At 39.9% G+C, this 26,880-nt stretch overlaps 1 protein-coding gene and 1 long non-coding RNA gene across 2 annotated transcripts; both read left to right on the plus strand.

Annotated features, from left to right (window-relative positions):
- Nucleotides 1-7,704: 7,704 nt before the first annotated feature.
- Nucleotides 7,705-11,358, plus strand: LOC122136638. The gene is made up of 3 exons (XR_006154284.1): nt 7,705-7,798; nt 10,907-11,122; nt 11,269-11,358. It is a non-coding gene; the product is annotated as an uncharacterized LOC122136638 (long non-coding RNA).
- Nucleotides 11,359-23,004: 11,646 nt separating this feature from the next.
- Nucleotides 23,005-24,459, plus strand: LOC109101045 (gastrula zinc finger protein XlCGF8.2DB-like). Its single transcript, XM_019114458.2, has one exon. The coding sequence runs from the start codon at nt 23,020-23,022 to the stop codon at nt 24,094-24,096; it is 1,077 nt and encodes a 358-aa protein (XP_018970003.2). The 5' UTR covers nt 23,005-23,019; the 3' UTR covers nt 24,097-24,459.
- Nucleotides 24,460-26,880: the final 2,421 nt, after the last annotated feature.

Genomic DNA, 26,880 nt, shown 5'->3' on the forward strand with positions numbered 1-26,880 from the left:
CAGGATCAGCCCTCTGCTCTTGTGCTAGCTCTTCTTTTTGTGAAAGCTTCTAGCCAGTTCACACGTGGGGTTTCAAACAACTCCGCAGCTGCCCTTTTCTTATCATCTGCACCAGGGTTGTCGTGCAGATGTTCCCCTGTTGCACACTCAATGCTCCTTACTGCAAGTGGAACCACATCATCCACATCCTCTTCAAACCTCTCCCAGTGGTCATGCTGCTTTTGGCAATGTTTACATCCTCCACATGGTAGACTTGAACGCTCTTCCCTGTCTAATAGCAGTTTGCACGTCTTGGAGAGCTCGCCACCACATCTTGACATCGCATCCACGTTTGAATGATGTTTTTCCAGCTCTGTGCTCGATGTCAAAATCGTACTGACACAGCTCTTCCAGCCAGCGAGCAAGCTGTCCCTCAGGGTGTTTGAAACCGGAAGAACCCAGGTAAGGCTGTTGTGATCTGTGCGTAGAAGGAACTTCTTTCCAAGTAGGTAGTGTCAAAATTGGCGGATGTATAAAACAACAGCTAGCAACTCTCGTCTCGTTACACAGTATCTTCTCTGGGCTGGAGTGAGGTGGGGCTTGCATAAGTGATAACCCTCTCCTCTCCCCACTGAAGTTGTGACAACACCTGCACCAATACTGTGATTTGATGCATCGGTGTCCAAGATGTATTTTCCCTCCACTAAAGGATATCCAAGCACAGGTTCAGAAGTTAACTTTTGTTTGAGCTGTGTGAAAGCATTCTGGTGCTCCTCATTCCACAAGAATGTTACTTCTTCCTTAGGAGTTCATTAAGAGGGCTGGCTAGCTCAGAAAATGCCGGAACGAACTTCCTGTAGTAGTTACACAGTCCAAGAAAGGCCTTCAGCTCGTGTACACTCGTAAGGGGGTTCCAAGCTTCCACATCACTAATCAAAGATGGGTTGGGCTGTATACCTTCGTCACTGACCACATGGCCCAGGAAAAGAACTACTTCTTTAAGCACGTGACACTTGGATGGCTTTAGCTTTAATACATAGCTTAAAAGGCGCTGGAATACAGCTTCAAGTCGATCCAGGCTCTCATTGACCCCTTTTCCCAGGATGATGATGTCATCCAAGGAAATCAGAAGAGTTTTCCACTGAAGTCCTCGCAGAACAAGCTCCACTGCCCTTTGGAAAGTGCTTGGAGCATTGCATAATCCAAAAGGTATACGAGTGTATTCATAGAGGTCATAGCGAGATTAGGGTAGAGAAAACACAAGCTCCACCAAGGACATCAAGGCATTCCTCTATTTTTGGAGAGGATAAGCATCCTTGGCTGTCAAGCTGTTGAGGCACAGATAATCGTCACACCAGCGAACGCCTCCATCCTTTTTACGAACTAACACCACAGGTGACGCCCACTCTGAGGCAGAAGGTGTTACGACTCCTGCTTCCAGCATAGCATTGAGATGCCTCTCCTCCTCTCCTCTTGAAATCCAAGAGGAGTCCGTCTGACTGGCTGGCATACTGGCCCCCGCAGCTCCAGTATTTATCCTGTGTGTGACAGCTGTTAAGAGGGCCAAGGTCCACATTTAAAACAGCGAAGAGAAGTCTGTATGAGATCAGAAGCTCAATAAGCTGCTGTTGCTGCGCCTCACTTAATGCTCCACTTGATGCAGCATACAGGGCTTGGAGATGCTCAGGTAGGTCTGTGGCAGTTATTAGTCTTCTCAGATCAGAATTATATGTGTCATCACTTTGTTATTGAGAGCTACCACAGTCCTTGTCCCTCTGTTTATAATCCATTAAGCCCTCATCTGGATATGTTTCCACTAAGAGACCAAGACAGGCCCCTTTTGGTAAGGTGGTTTTATTACTGGAAAGATTGCAAAGTCTCACAATCATTCGACATTCCATGGTTGTGACAACACTCCCTGAGGCCACAAGTTTCTGTGATCAGGTAGGGTTCCAGAACAGCACAGACACCAGGCTTTGGATTGTCAACTTCACCCCAGACTAGACATTCACTTCCTGGTGATTACATTGCTCGAGTGGTCCTAGAGAAAGAGACAATGTGATAATCCCCCCCCCCCCCCCACCCCCCACAATCTTAGCGGGAACTAGTTCTACTGCAATGAACACTCTGCCACTAGTATGGATGGTTACGTTTGCAGCCTGCAAAAAATCTAGCCCCAAAAGGACAGGGTCACGTATCGGAGCCACAAAGACTTCCCATTCTGTGCACCAGGTGCCAATTTGGAATCTAACTTTCAGTCCACCTTTGGCATTTATGTCCTTCCCTGTTTCTGCACTGTGGAGACATGTCTGTTTTGTAGTCATCTGCTTACTGAGGGAAAACTTGGTGATACAAAGTCTCTGAGATAACTGTTGCTTCAGCTCCTGTGTCTACAACGGCTTCAATAAGCAAGCTTGGGCCTCTGCTTTTTGCACGCCCCACCTGTGGTGTGAGGGACTGGCTCCTCCAGCGTTCTAGCCCTTTTGAAGTGGTATTATGGTTCTGATCGTTACTGTTTTGACTAGGGCTGGGTGGCGGAGTTGACAGTCTGACACACTTCCTGCGAAAATGCCCTTCTTCACCACAGTGATAGCACAATCCTGCTCCAGCGTGATTAGGGCTTGGCGAGTAGGTTTTTGTTTGTGCTGTGCCATCTTGTGTTGGAGACCGTCCTCGCCTCTGTTCCTGATTACTTCCTCCAGCTTCCTCGTCTCTCTGGCTGTGAGGATATCAAGCTTTGATTGCAGCTGTTCCATCTTTTGCATCCGGAAGTTAAACTGGTCAGCAGACACATAGCTCTTACTAATTTTCTTTACTTGCTCTGTTAGGAATGCAGTCTTCTGTGAGAGAGCAGCTACTTGGTCTGTAGTAGCGTAGCTTGGATTTTGGAGTCTGCGTGAAACTGCTGCAGAATCAATGGACAGCTCCTCGTCATCCGCCCAGGAAGTACATCTGGCTCTGCTCTTTACATCAATATCACGACCCAAGGTGGCTCGATAATTGTGCTCGTGGGCCTCTTACAGTCTTTGAGCCTCCACTAATGAATGGGGATCCTTGTTCATTACTTCATAGGCAACGTTTTGGTGACGAAGTCCCTTGAGGAAGAAATCTGTATTGAGTTGGTCCTGCAGATCGACCTCCACACCAGGGTAGGCCACGGTGACTAAGCGTTGCACCTCCTCTGCAAACTCAGCTGCTGATTCTTTGAGCTGGCATTTGCACAGTTTCCTTCTGATTGGGGGGGGGGGGGGTTGAGTTAACTACTCCTTAAGAAGGGTGTAGTCCTCACGGATATGTTCAAGAAGTGAACAGACATACTTAATAGCTGCCCCCCTCAGACAGTCATACAAACAGTCCACTCTGTAATCTCCAGTGCAACCATACTTCCTGGCCGGCCACTCAAATTGTACCAGAAATTATTCCCAATATCCACTACCGTCAAAAACAGCAAGCTTTTTGACAACTTGCAATATGAGTCAATAGTGGAGCCATCATCATTTGCAGTTGCACATTATTTTTATTTTGGTTTTCGAGCATTGTCTTAAGCCAGTCTGGAAGTTGATTGGAATCAGGGGCTGATGCCATAGCTCCATGACACAATTCTTCCTTAGACATTTTTCGTTATTATTATTTAGTTTTTTTCTCCTCTTTTTTTAAATATTTTTTTCCCCTTTTATATTTTCTTTTTTTATATATTTTCTTTCTTTTTCTTTTTTCAATAAATTTTACAGATGTTCTTATGGAGCATTCAAGTCTCTTTTCTCTGGCTATTCACTCTGTAGTTAAATCAATGCAGTTCTCATCGGGTGCGATGACGTCAGCCTGCTTGCGTCTCATCCTGAAAAGAGCGCTATAAAATTATCTTACTGCTTATCCACTTCTGCCATATGTGCTGTTTCGCCAGCGTCCCGACTTTTCTCGTTTCATACGTGTGGTTGAAATTTCCAGATGAAATCATTCTTCTGACACAATGTTTCATGCGTGCAGTTAGTTTCATCATTTATGCGTTGGCCTATGTGGATGCGTGGGAGGAATGAGCCACGACAAAAGTATCTTTTCCACAGTGTTTACTTAACTTCTTGAACACGTTAGTTGCACAGTTGACTCACCAACAGTACGAGTGGCATAAACACACAGTTTGCATGTCACTGTTCCCGCTGATCGGTGCTTTTGCTCCGGCACAGAACGGCAGCTTTTCTGACTGTGCGATGAGCATGCGAGCAACCTCTACTACTACCAAAAAAACTCCCTGTACACACGTAACTCAGTGTATACCAGGGTTTCCGCGTTAAAAAGCATTAAATTTGATTCCTACAGGCATTAAATTTTTTTTATAGTTTTGAAGAGAATTTTATATAAATTTATTGAATATAGCCTTCATAATTAATAAAAAAAATTGTTGTCGCAAGATATGTAACGTTACGTTAGTGTGATAAACACGTGGAACCAGTTTGGTACCGTATTTTCCAGACTATCAGTCGCACTTTTTTTCATAGTTTGGCTGGTCCTGCGACTTATAGTCAGGTACGACTTATTTATCAAAATTAATTCGACATGAACAAAGAGAAATAAACCAAGAGAAAACATTACCGTCTACAGCCACGAGAGGGCGCTCTATGCTGCTCAGTGCTCCTGTAGCATACCCCTGAAAACATTAACTGAAAACAACTGAAAACTGTTAACTGAAATATTAACTTAAAGACAACTGAGAAAGACTGAACGCAAACAAAATGCCCCCAAAAAGAAAATCCTATTCTGCAGATTACAAACTGCAGGTAGTAAAATATGCAGCCGATCTGATAGGTTACAGGAGCACTGAGCAGCATAGAGTGCCCTCTCGCGGCTGTAGACGGTAATGTTTTCTCATGGTTCTTGGTTCTAAATAAATGCAACTTATAGTCCAGTGCGACTTATATATGTTTTTTTTTTTTCCTTGTCATGACGTATTTTTGGACTGATGCGACTTATACTTAGGTGCGACTTATAGTCCGAAAAATACGGTAATTGGTTCCGGCCGGAGCAAAATTGCCGTGATGCAGAGGCGACGCTGGCATTTTTGTACAGCGGTGGACCGATCTGAACCTAGGAAAAATGGGAAAGTGTAAGTTCCAGCCAAAGTGGCTGGAAAACGAAAATTTTAAGACATGGTTGCAGCCTGTTAGTGGTAAAAATGATGAGGGATTTTGCAGCGTTTGCAAAAAAGCATTTAAGTTGGGGACCATGGGAATCAGCGCCGTGAAATCCCATATGCAGTGTGACGGCCACAAATCGGCGGTGACAGTCAGACAGCAAACAACTATGTCTAGTTACTTTGGTGTGACCGATAAATCTACAAGTAGTAACGTTACGACGACAACTGATGCTGTAGTCACCACGGTACCGTAGCAAAATCGAGCGACATTCGATCGTCATTCCAAACCTTATTATACCTTGAAACACTTTTTTTTCTCTGTTGTTTTTATTTGTGCTTATATTACTGACTGTTTATTGTCTTTAATAATGTGTGAATTTTAAATTAATTAGGCTGGTTGTTTTTGCTGTATTTTTTGTAAGTGTTGTCCAAGTAATAAATGGAAAGCTAAGTTGTTGTTTTTGCGCTGACCCAAAAGAATGATCTGATCAGTGACTCACAAACTGTATTATCTGAACCGTGAGTCTTGTGATCCATTGCACCCCTATTCATTTTTTTTTATTAAAGAATATTTTCAATAACCAAACATGTCTGTAACATCTTTTCAGCATATTTTGTTGGTGTCTCATTATTTATTTATTTATTTCTGTTCTCAGAAATGTGTGCACCTACTAGACCTGAGACATCTCATTTCCATTATTATGGATGGCCCCAACGTGAACTTTAAGTTCCTCAATAATCTCCAGCAAGAACATGGTGAACTGTATGGAGGTCGGCAGCTAATTTCGGTTGGGAGCTGTGGACTGCACACGGTACACAATTCATTCAAGACTGGCTTCTCCACATGGAATATTGAGAAACTTCTGAGAGCAATGCACTTTGTTTTTCACAATGTTCCTGCAAGAATGGAAGATTATACAAAACTTACTGGCTTATCTGGACACAGATGGGTAGAAAATCTGCCTGTTGCAGAGAGAGCCATTGAGGTATGGCCAAAGCTGAAAGAATATGTGGAAGCAGCCCGTAGAAAAGAACTACCAAACTCTGGAACCTCTTCTTTTGATACCATCGAAGCAGCAAATAAAGATCCCCTGATCTTAGCAAAACTTCATTTTTTATGGCATTATCCAGAACGTTTTGTCCATTCTTGAAGAAATACCAGACTGATGAGCCAGTCTTGCCATTTCTGTGCAGAGACTTGACCGAGTTAATGATGGTAATAATCAAATTTCTGCTTTGTTTTAATAGCTATTTTTTGTTTTATTATGACTTTTGAAGTGGGTATACCACATTGAATAACTGTATACCTGTAACAAAGATGGTTAACATTATGCTAAATAATTAGACAAATTTGTTTTTTTCCTTTTTGTAGAGTCTGGTGAGATGTTTCATCAAAAGGGAGCTACTCCAAGACACCACTCCCTTTAAACTGACCAAACTTGACACAGATGACCAGAAGAACTGGGTCAGTGCAAGCCACACTGACATTGGATTGGGTGCTGACTCTGTCCTTAAGGTAATGCATTGTTACTGTTTTATATGTATACATAAACTTTAAACTACACTGCATTCATACCTAATATTTTACTATATAACTAACATGATGTGTGCTATCCCTCCTTGATAGGCTCTTCAGAGCAAATCAAGCAACAGAGTAGGTGACCTCACTATCCTCGAATTTAGAAGGGACTGCATAATGTGCCTCTCCAGAATTGTTAAAAAAAAATGCAAAAGAGCCCTTTGAAATACCCTTCTGTCAGGCAGATAGCATGCTTAGACCCCTCCGTCATGAGCAAGGACCCAGAATGGTGCAAGGGAAAGTCTCTAGTTCAAAGATTTCTGCAGGACAAGCAGTTGACAGGAGGCGTTTCAGCTGGTAGGAATATTATAGGAAAAAAAAGGTTACACACAGTGCAGTATGCATAAGCTGTTCTCAGTACTTTGATCTTAAGAACATTTTGAAGATTAGTTTAAATTTGTTTTAAATGTGCTTTCTTAAAAAATGCATGATATGGGAGTATGATATGGGCTTAAACAGTAAATAATTAATGTTACATTTTATATGAATTAGTCTTCCTCTCATGTTCAAACTCAGATTAAACAAATACATTTACATCAATATCCTGTACCAGGTATATATAAATAACATCTTTTTAAACTGATGTGATTTAATTTTTGTGTTTGTCCATTACAGGTGATACTGTTGTGCAACAGTTTGACAACTTTCTCTCTCTGCATGGCAAAAGTGAGGAGTTTCCTTTCTTTTAAACCCATGGAGCAATTTCCTCCAACGCCTCCTGCTGTTATCTCATGGGCAAGCTACGTTAGAGAGAGGGTTCTTTGTGAACAAGGAAGTAGAGACGTGCAACATAATAGAAGAAACTGTTGAGGCCCAGAGACTTGTCTGTGACCAAGTACATGCTTTGGGGGGGGTTCTCAAAGTGCCCCTCACAAAGGAACTACTGGCTTCTGTAGCCTCAGCCAGGACCAGATACAGGATCTACCTTGATGAGGGAAAGGGAGGAAGTGAGAGGGTGCCATGCGTGGACTAAAGAGAAAAGCAAATCTAACACCCCTCATGGCTAAAATGATCACAAAATCTAATACTCTAATAAGGAGATTCAAGGAAAAGTGCAATGAATTGAAAAATGTTGGGGCAGAGTTGGAGCTAAAATCGACTGAATTAAGGTACATGCCTTAAATAACTTACACAGTAAATGACTGTGCGATTTCTATAGCACTTGCATACATGTATGTACTTTGAATACATTAAGTTTCAGCGTTTAAAAAGTTGACCATTGAAGTTGAAAAGTTGAAGAGCTGTTTTTTGTGATTATAAAACAATTATAAATAAAATAATTCTCTTTTTGAACTCCAAGGTGGCAGTGAGATTACATTTTGTTATAATTGCACACTTTTGTTTTCGGTTAGCCTACAGTTACTGGTTTGTTGTTTTGCGCACACTTTTACAAAAGCAAGCTTTTTGAATAATTGTGGCTCTCAACTTAAAGTAGAGTCCCTGCTAATTTTGAAAAATCTCCAAATAAATTGACATTTTAAGCTGCCTCCTGAGCCATTTCTAATTCAGTTCAGAGTGATATAGTTTCATCATTGCATCATCGTCAAACTGAATGGTTGCAATTCAGAATTTGGGACATGTCTAAAAAAATGTGTGTGTGTGTGTGTATATATATATATATATACAGTGGGTACGGAAAGTATTCAGACCCCTTTAAATTTTTCACTTTGTTATATTGCAGCCATTTGCTAAAATCATTTAAGTTCATTTTTTCCTCATTAATGTACACACAGCACCCCATATTGACAGAAAAAAACACAGAATTGTTGACATTTTTGCACATTTATTAATTAAAAAGAAAAAAAACTGAAATATCACATGGTCCCTAAGTATTCAGACCCTTTGCTCAGTATTTAGTAGAAGCACCCTTTTGATCTAATACAGCCATGAGTCTTTTAAGTTCATTTTTTCCTCAATGTTAACAGCAATATTGACAGAAAAACACAGAATTGTTGACTTTTTGCACATTTATTAAAAAACGAAAAACTGAAATATCACATGGTCCTAAGTATTCAGACCCTTTGCGTCAGTATTTAGTAGAAGCACCCTTTTGATCTAATACAGCCATGAGTCTTTTTGGGAAAGATGCAACAAGTTTTTCAAACTTAGATATGGGGATCCTCTGCCATTCCTCCTTGCAGATCCTCTCCAGTTCTGTCAGGTTGGATGGTAAACGTTGGTGGACAGCCATTTTCTGGTCTCTCCAGAGATGCTCAATTGGGTTTAATTCAGGGCTCTGGCTGGGCCATTCAAGAACAGTCACGGAGTTGTTGTGAAGCCACTCCTTCGTTATTTTAGCTGTGTGCTTAGGGTCATTGTCTTGTCGGAAGGTGAACCTTCGGCCCAATCTGAGGTCCTGAGCACTCTGGAGAAGGTTTTCGTCCAGGATATCCCTGTACTTGGCCGCATTCATCTTTCCCTCGATTGCAACCAGTCGTCCTGTCCCTGCAGCTGAAAAACACCCCCCACAGCATGATGCTGCCACCACCATGCTTCACTGTTGGGACTGTATTGGACAGGTGATGAGCAGTGCCTGGTTTTCTCCACACATACCACTTAGAATTAACGCCAAAAAGTTCTATCTTGGTCTCATCCATCTTGGAGTCCTTCAGGTGTTTTTTAGCAAACTCCATGCAGGCTTTCATGTGTCTTGCACTGAGGAGAGGCTTCCGTCGGGCCACTCTGCCATAAAGCCCCGACTGGTGGAGGGCTGCAGTGATGGTTGACTTTCTACAACTTTCTCCCATCTCCTGACTGCATCTCTGGAGCTCAGCCACAGTGATCTTTGAGTTCTTCTTTACCTCTCTGACCAAGGCTCTTCTCCCCCGATAGCTCAGTTTGGCCGGACGGCCAGCTCTAGGAAGGGTTCTGGTCGTCCCAAACGTCTTCCATTTAAGGATTATGGAGGCCACTGTGCTCTTAAGAACCTTAAGTGCAGCAGAAATTTTTTTGTAACCTTGGCCAGATCTGTGCCTTGCCACAATTCTGTCTCTGAGCTCTTCAGGCAGTTCCTTTGACCTCATGATTCTCATTTGCTCTGACATGCACTGTGAGCTGTAAGGTCTTATATAGACAGGTGTGTGGCTTTCCTAATCAAGTCCAATCAGTATAATCAAACACAGCTGGACTCAAATGAAGGTGTAGAACCATCTCAAGGATGATCAGAAGAAATGGACAGCACCTGAGTTAAATATATGAGTGTCACAGCAAAGGGTCTGAATACTTAGGACCATGTGATATTTCATTTTTTCTTTTTTAATAAATCTGCAAAAATGTCAACAATTCTGTGTTTTTCTGTCAATATGGGGTGCTGTGTGTACATTAATGAGGAAAAAAAAATGAACTTAAATGATTTTAGCAAATGGCTGCAATATAACAAAGAGTGAAAAATTTAAGGGGGTCTGAATACTTTCCATACCCACTGTATATATAATATCTGTGGGTAGTCATGGGTCGTGTATGGCATTACCTGTTTTTTAAAAAGGCATTAAATTTAATTTGAAGATACCTGCAGAAACCCTGATATACTCTCTAAATGACATAACTAACAGCCAATAGAAACAGAATGATCACAGTGAATAGGCTTAAAGGGACCATGCTCTCTTTACTACAGTACAATGTGTTGAATCGCTGAGCTGGTGCAAATATATCTGCACCTGTATGATCACTCGCGGAGAGACTTTAAAGCTTCAGAAAAAGCATTTAATTCCTTGAAAAAAATTGCAACAAAGCTTGGTGTCGACGACCCGGAGTTATGCAAAAAGTGACGTAGAGAAAGATCCGAGACAAGTTTTCCAAAGCCATGAAAAGAATGAAAGGAAAGAGTAAAGATATAAGGTAGCAAGTACCAATCACATGTGTTTCAAATAAATGTTACACCACACTGCTGCTGCTGCTGTTCTTTCAATAAGCAAATTGCCAAAAGAACATACAATAATAGACCTTTGTTTTTATCAAATCATGACATCACATAAAATATAAAAAGGTTTAATAATTTATCCAATTTTAATAAAACAAATGAACACTGATAAAATAAAGTCACGAGTCATGTATACATTAATCTACACCCTGCCTCCTGCAGCGCGGGGGTGTTGGAATGTTCAAAAACAGTAAGCGTCACTCAACTTTCTTTTGAGAAATTTTATAATAAGGTTTTTGTTTCTTTTTGTCTTTCGTAAGTCTCAAACTGTTCTCTTCTTTGATGTGTGGTGAAATAGGCAGTTTCCTGGTATGTTCAATTCTCAAAATGATCTGCCTAGAGGGAAAAGACGTTTCATGTCAACACCTGCAACCTGTGTGAACATAACAGATTTTCAGATGTATGTCCTGCCTAAACCATCCCTTGTCACTCCAAAAGGCTCAGAAGACCTAGAGTTTGCACATGCAGGCCTGGGTAAAAGACTTCTGAGTCTTCCAGACAACTTTCAACAGAGGTAATAATGTACAAAACTGTTTTGTGAGTTGAAATGTGCAGAGTTTTTTTTTAAACCAAAAGGCGTTTCCAAAAAGTTATTTTTTATTCAAAAAATCAAACTGTAGCATGTTGTAGACTTAGGGGTGCTGTTTGTTTTGTTTTTAGATTGTTTCTCAGCTTGAGGATGAATTTCCAAAATTGAAAAGTCTACAAGGAGGTTGGATGTTTTACAAATCGACAGGTATTGGTTACATTATGATTTTAACTGGTGCTTTATGCCTTAATGTAATTTTGTTACCACAAATATAATTTGGTATTGTAGAGCGTAGAAATTATATACATGGAAGCTAATGTCCTTTCTTTGATTTTTTTTTTTTTTTTTTTTAAAAGGTGGTGGTGGGCAGCGTAAGATGTCAGTTATTACAGTCACTGCCATATGATTCAGTTGAATTCTCAAAGATGCCACAGGCAAACTGCATGAAGTGTGCCACAAAAATACCACTGCAGTTGTCTAAATCTATGAAATGTTAGGAGTAGTGAAGTTTATCCCAACTCCAAATTATTTATTATATCCTTAATATATAGCTGTTCTCGCATCCAGTTAGGTTTTCTTATGTCTTACTATCAGCCATGATCATTCTACTCTGCTAATTAAAAGGATGTTTATATATGCATATTACCCCCCAAAAAAAAATCCACATGAAGTGTCGAAATCATGCAGTCCGTGACGGACATATTGTTAACGTCTGGTCTATGTGGTAATAGTATATCGGGCAGGACATCCATATGCTCACCTAACATTCATCGACCTTAAATATGGTTTATCATCTGAGATATGTATGTAGTAGCAACTTTACAAGGCAGCTCAGTCTAATGTTAGCCTAGAAAAAAGTTAACGTTTGTGTGGAGTGTGAAGCTGAACAGTAGCGCGTCTTTGACAGATGGAGGCACCGCTGCGATTATTTGCTCTTAAAATACTTTGTCATTTTTGGTCATACAGATAAGAGTAATTCATCTTTTGTATCTGTAAAGACTCTACATTTATTCGTGTGCACTCAGTATAACAACGAAACGTTGCGCTAAAAATAATGAAATCAAACATGATGTGCTTTCTGCCGTCTTGGACTCTGTGAACTTGAGCGTGTCACTTCACTTGTCACCCGATGCTTGACTTATTACAGGCGCATACAGCGGAGATGACGAGTCAGTGTTGCCGACTTCATCTCTTAAACCAAAAACAGAAAGCACTAGTTTAACAATAAATTATTAAAACGTTAATGCAGTGTACTTGCTGTTTTTTCCTAACACATTTACAATTATTATATTTGCCGGTGCGCTGTGGCAAGCCTTTTTTGCATGCAATTAAAGATTAAAGGCTCATTATTATGATTTACATGGTTTATTAATAAAAGTGTGACTAATAGTTGACTAATGCTTAAAATGAACGTCTACTAGTCAACCAGAAAAAATCTTTAGTCGAGGCAGCCCTAATGCATATTGAATAATTGTTTATGAGAATCATACATATAAGAGACTGACAATTAGCTGAATATATAGACTACTTGTTTAATTAGTGACACTTAAGCCCTATTTAGATGGTAATTGTTTCTCAGGGGGACGTAAGTGATTTTCACCATTTACAAGGTGTAGTCGGTGATTTTATTGCTGTCTGAATCCAGGATGGCTGTGTTTTTCTCTCACCACCCCCATAAAAATCCCCAGCCAAATTTTTGACAAACATCGAGGTTGTGTGGTAATTTAATTGCCGTCCAAATCCACATCTCTGAGTTTACAAGAAGTCGTTGATTCAAAATTCAGTTCTTAAACCATTTTTGAGCACTCCCGAACACCGTAAGGTACTATATGTTAACTGTTGTACTTTGGTGTAATTTGCATACATGTTTATTTCTGAAATGCTGGAAAGCATTTAAAAGAATACTTCATAACTGCTCACAGCGACTGGGAGCAGAAAGAGAAGAAAAGCACACAAACATTCAAAATGGGTCTTTATTATGGCAGCAGCACGTATGCAATACAGTTTAAAAATGTGTATTATAAATGGATATAAAGGCTACATAACTATATCGCGTATAATTATATAGTTCGTCTTTTTAAACAGGAGATTTAAATAACCAAATAATAAATAGAATTATATATTATAAAATATGCTTGGAATAATGAGAATACATTTTACATAATAATAAGTATTTTAAATGCAATTTACACAATAAGAATACATTTTGTAAATAAAATTCATTTTATTTACAGCAGACAATTATATGACTGGTCACGTGAGCAGCGCGTTCCCAGGTTCGTAGGATCACAGAACTCACTCCTCCTCTGTGAATAGATCGCCATCCGAATCCATGAGTTTTATCACTGAGGTGATATGTACATTTATTTTTACAGACGTCCACACGAGAAACAATTGCGAATCGGGCTTTAGCCTGCATTTTAAAACCTTTATTTGAATATGGCAACATAATATTGCGCTCTACAATTTTTCTATGAATAAATCTCTGACAGAGACTATCAGCCAATCACTGTGTGCATAGTTAGTAAGTATGCTGACATAATCCATAGCAACGAGGTCAACCCTGCCCCCTTACTCTTAGATTAAGACTTCTCTCTATTCCTTAGTAAAAGTTTGTCTCTGCAGCTTTGTGAATAGGTTTTAAGAGAAAACTCTTAGCTAACAACTTTTACTGCTATTTAGGAGAACTCTTAGTGGTAAGATAAAATGTTTTGTGAATACGGGCCAAGGTCTTTAACATGATTAGCTATAAAAGGGAAGTCTTTGAGAGGCAGAGTCTCTTAATAGTAAAGATGGGCAGAGGATCTCCAATCATCCGCATTAAACAGTTGAGTGCAGCAGGCGCAATGATATTATGTAGCGCATGAAAATAGGCTTATTGGAAGTTACCTAGCTGGGACTATTTTCAGGCGCTGCGTAATATCATTGCACCTGCTGCAACCATGGTACGGCAGCAAAGTTCCTTGATTATTACGCTGGAATGAGAGTATAATTCCTAGCCATATCGGCCTAGAAAATCACAACTTTTAATTTTCACAAAGTAAATACATAAGAGTCAAGTTTTAAAGGTCCCCTAGAATTTGAAATTGAATTTATCTTGGCATAGTTAAATAACAAGAGTTCAGTATATGGACATGACATACAGTGAGTCTCAAACACCATTGTATTCTCCTCCTTATTTAAATCTCGTTTTTGAAAAACACCCCCTGAAAAATAGGCAAATCTCCACATAACACCGACTGTGACGCAACAGTCGGGATCATTAATATGTACGCCTCCAAAAATTTGCATATGCCAGCCCATGTTCAAGGCCAGGCGGAACTGCGCAGCTGAATCATCGGAAGTTCTGCAGGTGAAGAAACAGAGGATCATAGGGAAAATGGCAGATCATGGAAATGAATGTTATGTTCCAGGCTGTGCAGGGGATGTGAGGACTTTTCATACCCTTCCCACAGAAAAGAAATGTCAACAGGCGTGGTTGATGTTTATCTATAATCGGATACCGCAACAGTTTAATTAGAAGTTGTTAGTTTGCTCTGCCCATTTCACCACGGACTGTTTTTCTAACCTGGGACAATATCAAGCAGGCTTCTCTCAGCGTCTCATACTGAAGAAGGGCAATTCCAACTATATTCTACCACGAGCGGTAAGTAGTGATTTTATTAACAATAATTTACACTGTTATCTAGATCCAGCGCAAGATCCTAGTACAGTAACAAATAGCAAACTCCAAGTAACTAGCATACATAACTAAATAGTGTGACAAAGTATTTACGCTGAGGTTAATATTTCTTGCCTGTGTTGTCATATAAATCTACAAAATACTACTGTAGATACATATGTAAATTCCCTTTTGTCAAATAATTTTACTTTCGTCTATTTCATCAACAACACGTCAGGGCTAACTCCGTTAGTTTAGTTGCTCACAGATAATGTTAGCTCTCTCGATCCTTCCAGCTAACGTCACATTCTTCACCACATAAGTTGAAGCTATATTTATTTGACAAGGCATCTAACGTGAGTCAATTTGTTTAATTATTGTAATTTTTGAGAACTGAAGTATGGTTATTTTGCACGCTTGTATTTCAGAGTACACTGCAGCCCTTGCGCACTAATGATGTAGTCTGCCAAACAGATGATCCTATCGTCTTGTGTAAGGGAACACAGCTGTCTTTGAACACAATGAGGTCCCACCTTCGAAGCAAAGGTAATGTTGCTTATCATTAAGTGCATATGTGCTGGATTATAAGGACAGATTAATTGTGTACTATTATTAAATGCCAGCTTGTTTAGCTCAGTAAGTCAGCTGCTATTTGCAGTTCTATTCATAATCATCAAGATCCGTCTGCGCTAATGTACAGAAAAGATGACTTGTTCCTCGCTATTGAAATCTTGTATGGGTTACCATTATTCCCCTTACTAATTATATATATGTTTTACTGGTAGGCATACAGGTGACAGTGTCAATTCAAAGTGTGCCGGTAGGCACCACAACTACTGAAATGTCATGGGCCACAGTAGATCCATTTACATCAACACCATTGAAGGCTTCAAGGCCTGCCAAAAGACCCCGTGTTGAATTGGAGGAGGATACGGATATGGGGAATATTTCCTCTGCAGAGACTGATCCACAAGATTCTACATATGATCCTGCACAGTTTGTTACAGCTCAGACAGAATCATCACACCTTTTGTAAGTTATATTTCTCTAACAAATCATCAATTAATACACAAACTGTGATTTTGTACTCAGGTTTTCACTAACAAGCACAATGTATTTTTTTCTTTCAGTGCCACATCAATGCCATTCCACAAGGATGCAAAGTACATTGTTTTTGAAAAATGTCTCCTTAGCCTGTTCGAGAGTTGTGCTGTTTGCACCAGGGCTTGTAATGTCTGCCCACACAGAAGAGGGACCTTTATAGCCATTGACCAACTGTGCCCTCACTGTGAGTTCTTCAGACAGTAGAGGAGTCAGCCTGTCATTGGCAGCACCCCTGTGGGCAACCTTCAGTTGTCTGCTGCCATCTATTTCAGCGGAGCTTCCTTTCTGAAGATGCAAAAGGTACTGGCTGCGTGGGGTGAAAGGTGGTGACGATTATAGGGGCCCACGGCTGAGGGGGGGCCCCCGGCAATCTCAACCGTCTGGCTGAAGCTAGCCTAAAAAGACGATCATTAAACATTAAACACAACTGCTGCGTGTCGTCACAAAAGCTTATCATTTTCATGTGTTTTTAAGCCTTACCACTTGCCAATTTAAACATTCAACAGAGTTTAAAGCATTCAAACACAAGACCCGGAAAATCTCAACTGATAGCTGGTTACTCGCGCGCTGTGTTCACAAGCAGAGAGCCGCGTCTCACAGACAGCAACACTGAACCGAGCTCTCATTTGCGAAGTTCTCCTCGAAGTTCCTCCTGAACCTGAATGAACAAATACAAATCGAATTTGTTTAAACAAACAGAAAAGGATGTGAAAGAGCCAAATTCAGCACCGCGGTGTTCTGGTGTTCAGGGCTCACGCAGAGAGACGCGTCTCAAAACGCTTGAACACTGAAACTGCCTCCTCTTGCACCTACAAACACAAACAAAAACAAAAAATAAAAATCACCGAAATTAAAATCAAAAAAAAAAAAACTGTCGGTTATGTCTTAAGTGAAAGTAAACAGTTGAGAAAGAATGTGTATTATATTGGATGTGTATTATATTGGATGCATTCATTGTCTCTTAAAGTGACCGCACCTAATTTAGCTAATAGCTGCTGTAATGTTAATCCAAGAAAATGAAAGAAAGAAAATCACTCACTGATCTTGACTGAATTACTTTGTAGGTTTAACAAGATTTAATGCACAGTCAAACCAACAATTATTCAGACACCAGATATAATTTTTGATATAGGCCTATATATATATTTACTAGTAGCTGCAATAAAAATGTGACATGAAATCAACGCAACATGGCTCTATAACAAAAACAGCTCACCTCAATCTCTTATCCCTTCCTCTTTCACCGCTTTCACTATGATAAAGACTAAATCAAAATTTGCTGTCAAAATTAACGCTGGTCTGGAGGCATGCCCCTCAGTAGAAAATGTAAAGTTAAATTCATCTATCTGGTCACCTTTGGAAATTCAAGATTAAGAGCTGCAACACAGGTTCAGTGTGCAAACTAAACAGAAAAAAGCTGGTGAATTGACTTGTACTTGAAGATTAAAGGGGACTCAATCCTCTTTTTAGTTGTGATATAGATGGCTTAAGGCCCTGTCCACACGAACACGGTTATTTTTAAAAATCGCAGCTTTTTCAATGCAGTTTGGCCATGCCAGGGTGAAGATTTTCAAAAACTTGTGTATCGTGTAGACAACGAAACTGGAGTTCAACGCTGTTATCTCCGCCTACTGAAAACTTTTTCAGGCTTCTGATTGGCCAACATGGCTTTACGGTTGAGATTATATCGCCACCTGTTGGCTTGGCATGCTCTTGACAGTGCATCGTAGCATGCGTTTGCATTTCATGTGGACAGAGATTTTTTTTTTTTTAAAAAGGAAGAAGGAAACAGTTTATGAAAATACCCGTGTATGTGTGGACATGGCCTAAATCTTAATTACACTCATACTGATGAATTTGGAAGCCAAACAATTTAGAATACAGTTATAATAATAATTTTATATTATTATTATTATTGTGATAGTAATAGTAAATTGGAGGAAACTGCAGTTGAACTTCTGTGAAAACAGAATTACAAATATGTGTCTTTACAAATCTAGTGAAATACTGTAAACATTTGCCCATTAAAATGTTGAAAATTCTGCTAATGTGAAAACAAAGGGTAACTGGTGCCTGTAGCGTTCCCAGATGCGCGCTTAACTCACAGCACATTCAAAAACAGTTCACTGCATTCCCAGTGATTTGAGCCGCTCTGAGACACAGAAAACACCAGATCACAAGCTGATCGTGTGAACAAAGCACATGCTTGGCTTTGAAACAAGCTGCACAAACAGACTTGATGAATGGATTAAACCATATTATGCTTAGTTTGTTTGATGGACATTTTGCCAAAGCAATGGCACGAAGCACAACATTAAAAGACCTTTTATGTTGTAAATAGTATTATCAATATATTTCCGTTTTATTATGTAACTGGCAGGACAGATTAGACTGTGGAGGGCCGCCACATTCTAGTTAATGAATGGGAAACATTGCTTTAATACTGCAAGATGCATCTACTTCAGATGCAAATGCCACTCAAAACACCAGGGGCCGGATTCACGAAAATCTTCTTAAGAAGATTTTTGCGCTTCCTGTAGATTACCCTAATAATCATAATAAGCGTGCACCATAGACTGTATATTTTCATTGTGAGTTTGACTGGCATTCAGCTTCACGTTTTTAATGCGGCCTGTTTTTGAACAGTTACTTTTAAAATAGCGAGAATATAAACTTTTTAAGAATAGAATTAGAATAAAGAGAGCTAGAGTTAGAGGGTCAAATAAAGATGGAAAAGATTTGTTTTTAGCCGATTCTTGAAGCTGCTGGGATTGAGTTGGGCAGGTCATTCCACCAGGAAGGAACAGTTAATTTAAAAGTCTGTAAAAGTGGTTTTGTGCTTCTTTGGGATGAACAATCAAGCAATGTTAACTTGCAGAATGCAAGCTTCTAGAGGACACATAACCCTGAAGTAGAGATCGACCGAAATGGGTTTTTCTATAACCAATGCCGATGTTTAGAGGTCAGGGTCAGCCGATGGCCGATATGTGATGCCAATTTTTAGGGCTGATATCTTAAAGTTTTCCTCTTCATTAGCCTGCTACAATGTCCCACTAATAATACGTGGATGCACAACATTTCTAAACTTAACATCATCTTAATTTTGAGCACTGCACGGTATTAAAATAAAATATTTATTCAAAGTCAACCAAACAAATTAATAAACTGACCAAGTATTAAATATATAAAACAGCTAAAAAAAACTAAAAAAAAAACTGTCAATCATATACATAAAAGTTTACATCAAGTAGAATTTTTTAAGTTTGTTGGAACATAAATGTAAACTAAAATATACATTTAAATAAAATAAATGCAACTTTATAAATAAAAATCAATTAAACTGAAAAAATATGTAGTAGTAAATAGTAGTGCTGCAAACACACTAGCAACCAGCAACATTTGTGTTTGGTATAAATGAAACAGAACATCTAAAGTGCATTCTAATTTCAAACTTACATCGCAGTCTGTTCATTATTAAAATAAAGTACAGTCAACCAAACATATAAAAGGTTACACTGGTCAGTTTAAATAGACCGTAGTATACCGGTCCACTCTGCTGTTATGCCAAGGACGTTTTCGCTCATGTAAAGAGGAAGATATTTTCTGTCTATGTGCGAATTCGTGTAAAGTACAAGCCTAGTTTACATTCAAAAATAAATAAATTATAGTTTAACATGCAAATACATCGCGAATATGGAAACATTTGGATTTGTGCCGAACGATACGTGAGCAATAACATCCAAATACATCTAGCCAAACCCGCGCTCGCTTCGTCCTTGTATGCATTTTATCAAATGATCATAATCACATCTATTAATTTTACAGTCCTGCTACCAGCATTTTATTCAGACTAAAACCCCTTTGATTCGGGTGAAAAAGCTTTTTTTTTTCGAGTGGCTTTTGCACATAATAATGATACCACTGCAGACGAATTTTGCAGCATTAAGGTTATCGATTAATTGATCGTTAATTTAAACGACGATCAATCATGGGAATGATCGAAAATTGACATCCCTAAATGCAAATGAGTTGGATGGAAACCCGGCTATTGTCTACATCAAACCATGCTTCCGAACAAATGTCATTCACCGTTCTGGGCTGCTCCAGGACAGCTCTGTGTCTCCGAGCACGGTGCTGTCTGTGAGAGGGGCGGAGTAACGTAGCCCTAAATCACGCTGCAGTGTTTGTGAGAGCTGCCACCTTCTCTACCCCAGGCACAGAGTGAATTCTCCGACTCCGATACAGGAAAAATAAAACAGAACTTATAACATTGGGGCTAATATGTTAGCAAGCAAGCTGCTGATAGTTTTCGAATACAGTCCTTAAAGTTAACTGCAAGTAAGCAAACCTTTAACCAGCTGTAGCATTATGCTAGTTCCCGACGGTTCTATGCTATTCATTTTTTCTTTCACTAAGTGAAGCAACACTTCACAGTTTACTAGTAATATATAGTAAATATATGGGCATAAGACTTTGAAATATCAGAATTTAAACCGTACCTGTTGTTGAATCTCCCAAAAGTTTTGGCTTGGGGTCCATCACATGCGGCAGCAGCACTTTCCACCGCACCAATAACACGGGGCTGCCCGCGGACGTGTCTTACATCAAAATACCCCCTACTAAACACGGATATCGGCCGATGCCGATATATTAAAAAATGACAAATATCGGCCCGATATATCGGTCGACCTCTACCCTGAAGTAATAAATTTAGGTAAAGGGGTGCAGAGCCAGTGGTGGTTTTGTAGGCAAACATCAATGCCTTGAATTTTATGCGAGCAGCTATTGGTAGCCAGTGCAGATTAATAAACAGATGTGTGACGTGCATAATTTTCGGCTTATTAAAAATTAATCTTGCTACCGCGTTCTGGATTAATTGTAAAGGTTTGATAGAAGTGGCTGGAAGACCTGCCAAGAGAGCATTGCAATAGTCTAGCCTGGACAGAACAAGAGCTTGAACTCTGTCCAGTTGTGCAGCATGCTCCAAAAGAAAGGGTCTGATCTTCTTGATGTTGAATAAAGCAAATCTGCAGGACCGGACAGTTTTAGCAATGTGGTCTGAGAAAGAGCTTGAACACTGTCCAGTTGTGCAGCATGCTCCAAAAGAAAGGGTCTGATCTTCTTGATGTTGAATAAAGCAAATCTGCAGGACCGGACAGTTTTAGCAATGTGGTCTGAGAAAGTCAGCTCATCATCAATCATAACTCCAAGGTTTCTAGCTGTTTTTGAAGGAGTTATGGTTGATGAGCCTAACTTGATGGTGAAATTGTGATGAAATTATGGGTTTGCTGGAACCACAAGCAGTTCTGTCTTAGCCAGGTTGAGTTGAAGGTGATGGTCCTTTATCCAGCAAGAAATGTCTGTAAGACAAGCTGAGATGCGAGCAGCTACCGTCGGATCATCAGGATGGAATGAGAGGTAGAGTTGAGTGCTATCAGCATAGCAGTGGTATGAAAAGCTATGTTTCTGAATGACAGAACCTAATGATGCCATGTAGACAGAGAAGAGAAGTGGTCCAAAAACTGAGCCCTGAGGCACCTTTTTTATCATATTTTAAAGAGTGATAATGTTAATTGCAAACATTGCTAAAACATTGGTTATTGTTGACTGTATAGTTTCTTATCCTGCCACAGAGACCGTTGAATGTGCGTTATAATGTTTCCTCTTTTTCGTATTTTAAAAACACAGTTGTGATGTTTCTAATAACACTTAACATTTAAAGTAAAGTGATCACAGATGTTACTATGGTACATAGGGCTGTGTGAATAACAACTACCTGTGGTATGGCAACACGTTTTTGCACGTTTTGTTGAAGTACAAACCTTTGTTTAACAATATAAATAATTGTTTATCAGGCAAATATTACATCTTACCCATGTAAACATTTGGATTCATGCCGAATGACACAGGTGAAAGAGTCCAATAAATTTAAATTAAGCCATATACGGCTTTGTGTTATTTTTTGCAGCTTGATCTCTCGAATTTCCACGTTAACAATATTACAATGTTAATAACACTACTTATTCATTTGTTCCCTCATTTTAGTTGAGGCCTGTTCACGTTGTACTTATTTGATGCTTAGTTTTACTTTAAAGTGAGAACAAATCAATGAGCCGTGGCCAGAAAATTAAGTTATAGTAATGAATTTTAAAAAATTTTTTAATCTAAATTCAGCTTCATGTGGGGCCTAGACAATTTACACACAACAGTAATTCAGTTTTCCCACAGCACAACATCTAATATAAGTGTCTGGCTCGTGCAGAAAATATAATTCACTTTTATGACCTTTTACAAACATTTTCAGTTTCTTTGGATTGTTATTATTTTTGTCAATTAATCGAACAGTGATTAATTATTAGCATCGCTTATTGAGATAAGTTTATCATTAACTATATCTCCTGGGTCGAACTGTGCTTTTTTTTTAATAAAGGGTTTAACTGCCAGCTTAAAGGTTTTTGGGACATGACTTCAAGAAATTTAGTAATATGTGAAGAGCAGCATTTCTCAACCCTGACACTCAAGGTCCCCTTTTCTGAAACCTTGATAAAAGTGCCTTTAACTTTCAAGTAATACAGAAGACCTTGATTAGTATGTGCAGGTGTGTTTGATTAGGGTTTGAGCTAAACTGAAGGAAAGGGGGTTACAAGGGCCAGAGTTAGGAACTTCCAGCGGGTGTTTTAGAGCAAGAAGGACAGTGGCCTCCAGAGCAGGTTTGGACACTTCTCGTACAGGGTCTGGCATACATGTTGTTTGTTTTGATGTATTACATAACCTAAATGTTTTGATGATTGTTGTATTGTGCATAACTTTTATTTGTTTGTGGTTTTTCACTTTAGACCTAATAACAATGAAAGAGAAAGAAGGACTGAATAAAACTGAAGAGAAAGATCAATATGGGAATCTTCATGATTTCACAACTAGAAGAAAATCTTTTAGACGTTCGCAGACTGAAAGGACTTCCACACGAAAAAAAGCTCAAAGAAGTTATTTCACTTGCTTTCGGTTTGGAAAGAGTTTCAATCAACAAGGAAACCTTAAAGTCCACACTGGAGAGAAGCCTTTCACCTGCTAACAGTGTGGAAAATGTTTTGCTAAACATGGAAACCTTAAAGTTCACATGAGGATTCACACTGGAGAGAGTCCATTTATCTGCCAAAAGTGTGGAAAAAGTTTTACTCAACATGGAAACCTTAAAGTTCACATGAGGATTCACACTGGAGAGAACCCTTTCACCTGCCAACAGTGTGGAAAAAGTTTCAATCGTAAAGTAAGTCTTGAGAGGCATATAAGAATTCACACTGGAGAGAAGCCTTACACCTGCCAACACTGTGGGAAAAGTTTTGCTCGACATGGAAACCTTAAAGCCCACGTGAAAATTCACACTGGTGAGAGCTCTTTTACCTGCCAAGAGTGTGGAAAAAGTTTCAATCAAAAAGCAGTCCTTAACAGCCACATGAGAATTCACACTGGAGAAAAGCCTTACACATGCTCTCAATGTGGAAAAAATTTCAGTCAACATGGAAACCTTAAAGCCCACATAAAAATTCACACTGGGGAGAGCCCTTTTATCTGCCAACAGTGTGGACAAAGTTTCAAGCATAAAGTAAGCCTTATAAAGCACATGAGAATTCACACAGGAGAAAAGCCTTACACATGTCAGCAGTGTGGTGAGAGTTTTGCTCAGCATGTAAACCTTAAGGTCCACATGAGAGTTCACACTGAAGAGAACCCTTACACATGCCTTCAGTGTGGTGAGAGTTTTGCTCAACTTGGAAACCTTAAAGTCCATATGAGAGTCCACAATGGAGAGAAGCCTTACACATGCCAGCAGTGTGGTGAAACTTTTGCACAACGTGTAAACCTTAAAGCCCACATGAAATTACACAATGGAGAGAGTCCCTTCACCTGCCAACAATGTGGAAAAAGTTTAGCTCATAAAGGAAGCTTTAACGTCCACATGAGAATTCACACTGGGGAGAAGCCTTACACCTGCCAACAGTGTGGAAAGAGTTTCACTCAAAAAGGAAGCCTTAACTGGCACATGACTCTTCACACTGGACAAAAGCATTACACCTGCCCCGAGTGTGGAAAGAGTTTTGCTCATCATGGAAACCTTAAAGTCCACATGGTAATTCACACTGGAGAGAGCCCTTTCACCTGCCAACAGTGTGGAAAATGTTTCACTCGTAAATAAAGTATCGACAGGCACATGAGAATTCACACAGGAGAGAAGCCTTACACATGCCAACAGTGTGGAAAGAGTTTTGCTCAACCTGGAAACCTTAAAGCTCACATGAAAGTTCACACTTAAAAGAGTCCCTTCAGCTGCCAACAGTGTGGACAAATTTTCAATCATGAAGGAATCCTTAACAGGCGCATGAGAATTCACACTGAAGAAAAGCTTTACACTTGCCATTAAAGTGTATAAGTTCTGCTCAAAAAGGAAACCTTAACAGGCACACAAGAATTCACACAGAATATAACTCAATATGGAAACTCTAGAGTACCCATACAGTTTCTCACAGAAGTGAGTACACCCCTCACATTTTTGTAAATATTTTATTATATCTTTTTATGTGATAACACTGAAGAAATGAAACTTTGCTACAACGTAAAGTAGTGAGTGTACAGCTTGTATAACAAAATAAACTCTCAAAATAACTCAACACACAGCCATTAATGTCTAAACTGCCGGCCACAAAAGTGAGTACACCCCTAAGTGAAAATGTCCAAATTGGGCGCAATTAGCCATTTTCTCTCCCCAGTGTCATGTGACTCGTTAGTGTTACAAGGTCTCAGGTGTGAATGGGGAGCAGGTGTGTTAAATTTGGTGTTATCGCTCTCACTCTCTTATACGGGTCACTGGAAGTTCAACATGGCACCTTATGGCAAAGAACTGTTGAAAAAAGAGTTGTTGCTCTACATGAAGATGGCGTAGGCTATAAGAAGATTGCCAAGACCCTGAAACTGAGCTGCAGCACGGTGGCCAAGACCATACAGCAGTTTAACAGGACACGTTCCACTCAGAACACGCCACGCCATGGTCAACCAAAAAAGTTGAGTGGATGTGCTCAGTGTCATATCCAGAGGTTGTGTTTGGGTAATAGACGTATGAGTGCTGCCAGCATTGCTGCAGAGCTTGAAGGTGTGTGTGTGTGTGTGTGTGGGGGGGGGGGGTCAGCCTGTCAGTGCTCAGACCATATCCCGCACACTGCATCAAATTGGTCTGCATGGCTGTTGTCCCAGAAGGAAGCCTCTTCTAAAGATGATGCACAAGAAAGCCAGCAAACAGTTTGCTGAAGACAAGCAGACTAAGGACATGGATTATTGGAATCATGTCCTGTGGTCTGATGAGACCAAGATAAACTTATTTGGTTCAGATGGTGTCAAGCGTGTGTGGGGCAACCAGGTGAGGAGTACAAAGACAAGTTTGTCTTGCCTACAGTCAAGCATGGTGGTGGGAGTGTCATGGTCTGGGGCTGCATGAGTGCTGCCGGCACTGGAGCTACAGTTCATTGAGGGACCATGAATGTACTGTGACATACTGAAGCAGAGCATGATCTCCTCCCTTCGGAGACTGGGCCGCAGGGCAGTATTCCAACATGATAACGACCCCAAACACACCTCCAAGACGACCCGGTTAAAGGTGATGGACTGGCCAAGCATGTCTCCAGACCTAAACCTTATTGAGCATCTGTGGAGCATCCTCAAATGGAAGGTGGAGGAGCGCAAGGTCACTAACATCCACCAGCTCAGTGATGTTGTCATGGAGGAGTGGAAGAGGACTCCAGTGGCAACCTGTGAAGCTCTGTTGAACTCCATGCCCAAGAGGGTTAAGACAGTGCTGGAAAATAATGGTGGCCACACAAAATATTGAATCTTTGGTCCAAATTTGGACATTTTCACTTAGGGGTGTACTCACTTTTGTGGCCAGCGGTTTAGACATTAATGGCTGTATGTTGAGTTATTTTGAGGGGACAGCAAATTTACACTATAATACAAGCTGTACACTCACTACTTTACATTGTAGCAAAGTGTCATTTCTTCAGTGTTGTCACATGAAAAGAAATAATAAAATATTTACAAAAATGTGAAGGGTGTACTCACTTCTGTGAGATACTGTAAGCAATCACACTGAAAAGAACACTTACTCCTGCCCTCAGTGTGGAAGTGTTTCAGTCAAAAATAAATCCTTAATAGGCACGTGAATTCACACTGAAGAAAACCCTTGTAGTTGCTCACAGACTGAAAACACTCCCTCGTGAAAATTGGCTCAAAAGACAGGGACTAGAATTCATTTCAGCTGCTAACAGTGTGGAAATGGATTCAATCAAGGAAGCTTTAACAGGCACGTGCAGACCGATTGCTATATGACATCAAAGCACCGCAAAAGCTACAGAAAGCAGATGGCTCCGCATGCTTTCAAATCACTCTCACGGTACTTTGATGTCCAATCGGTCTGCGCAGTGCTGCTTCAAGTTGAATACACCTCATCTTACAGCCGGTCCATTTTGATGGTACGCTAACGCTCCACAGACATTTCAGAAACATTTTCATAAGGAACACAAACACTTGTTATATACTGATTAATACAACGCCATCTGTTCAAGAATTAAGTTTAACATAATCATGTACTATTTAAATACTAATAAAGTGGGGGGGGGGGATATATATGCTTTTATCAGTGTTTTATCCACCTTTTTCCTCAACGCGGAAGTGAGCCTATGGGTGAGACTTCCATTTCATTAGCCGCTATAGGTAAATAATGAGGAGAATAACAACGTGCAGTAAACGGCAAAACTGTTTGCAGTACAAACCAGTGTGTTCTTAATTAAGATAACAGGTTAAAATAATATGATAGGACACATCTATTGTCAATATCAAGCAGCAAAACTAACTGTTTTGTACAGCTAAAAATAGATGGACGCAAATGAGACCGAAGCTTTACCCATAGAATTTACAAATGGCGGCTCCCATT

Source organism: Cyprinus carpio, chromosome B3, assembly GCF_018340385.1.
Source record: "Cyprinus carpio isolate SPL01 chromosome B3, ASM1834038v1, whole genome shotgun sequence".
NCBI classification, from domain to species: domain Eukaryota; kingdom Metazoa; phylum Chordata; class Actinopteri; order Cypriniformes; family Cyprinidae; genus Cyprinus; species Cyprinus carpio.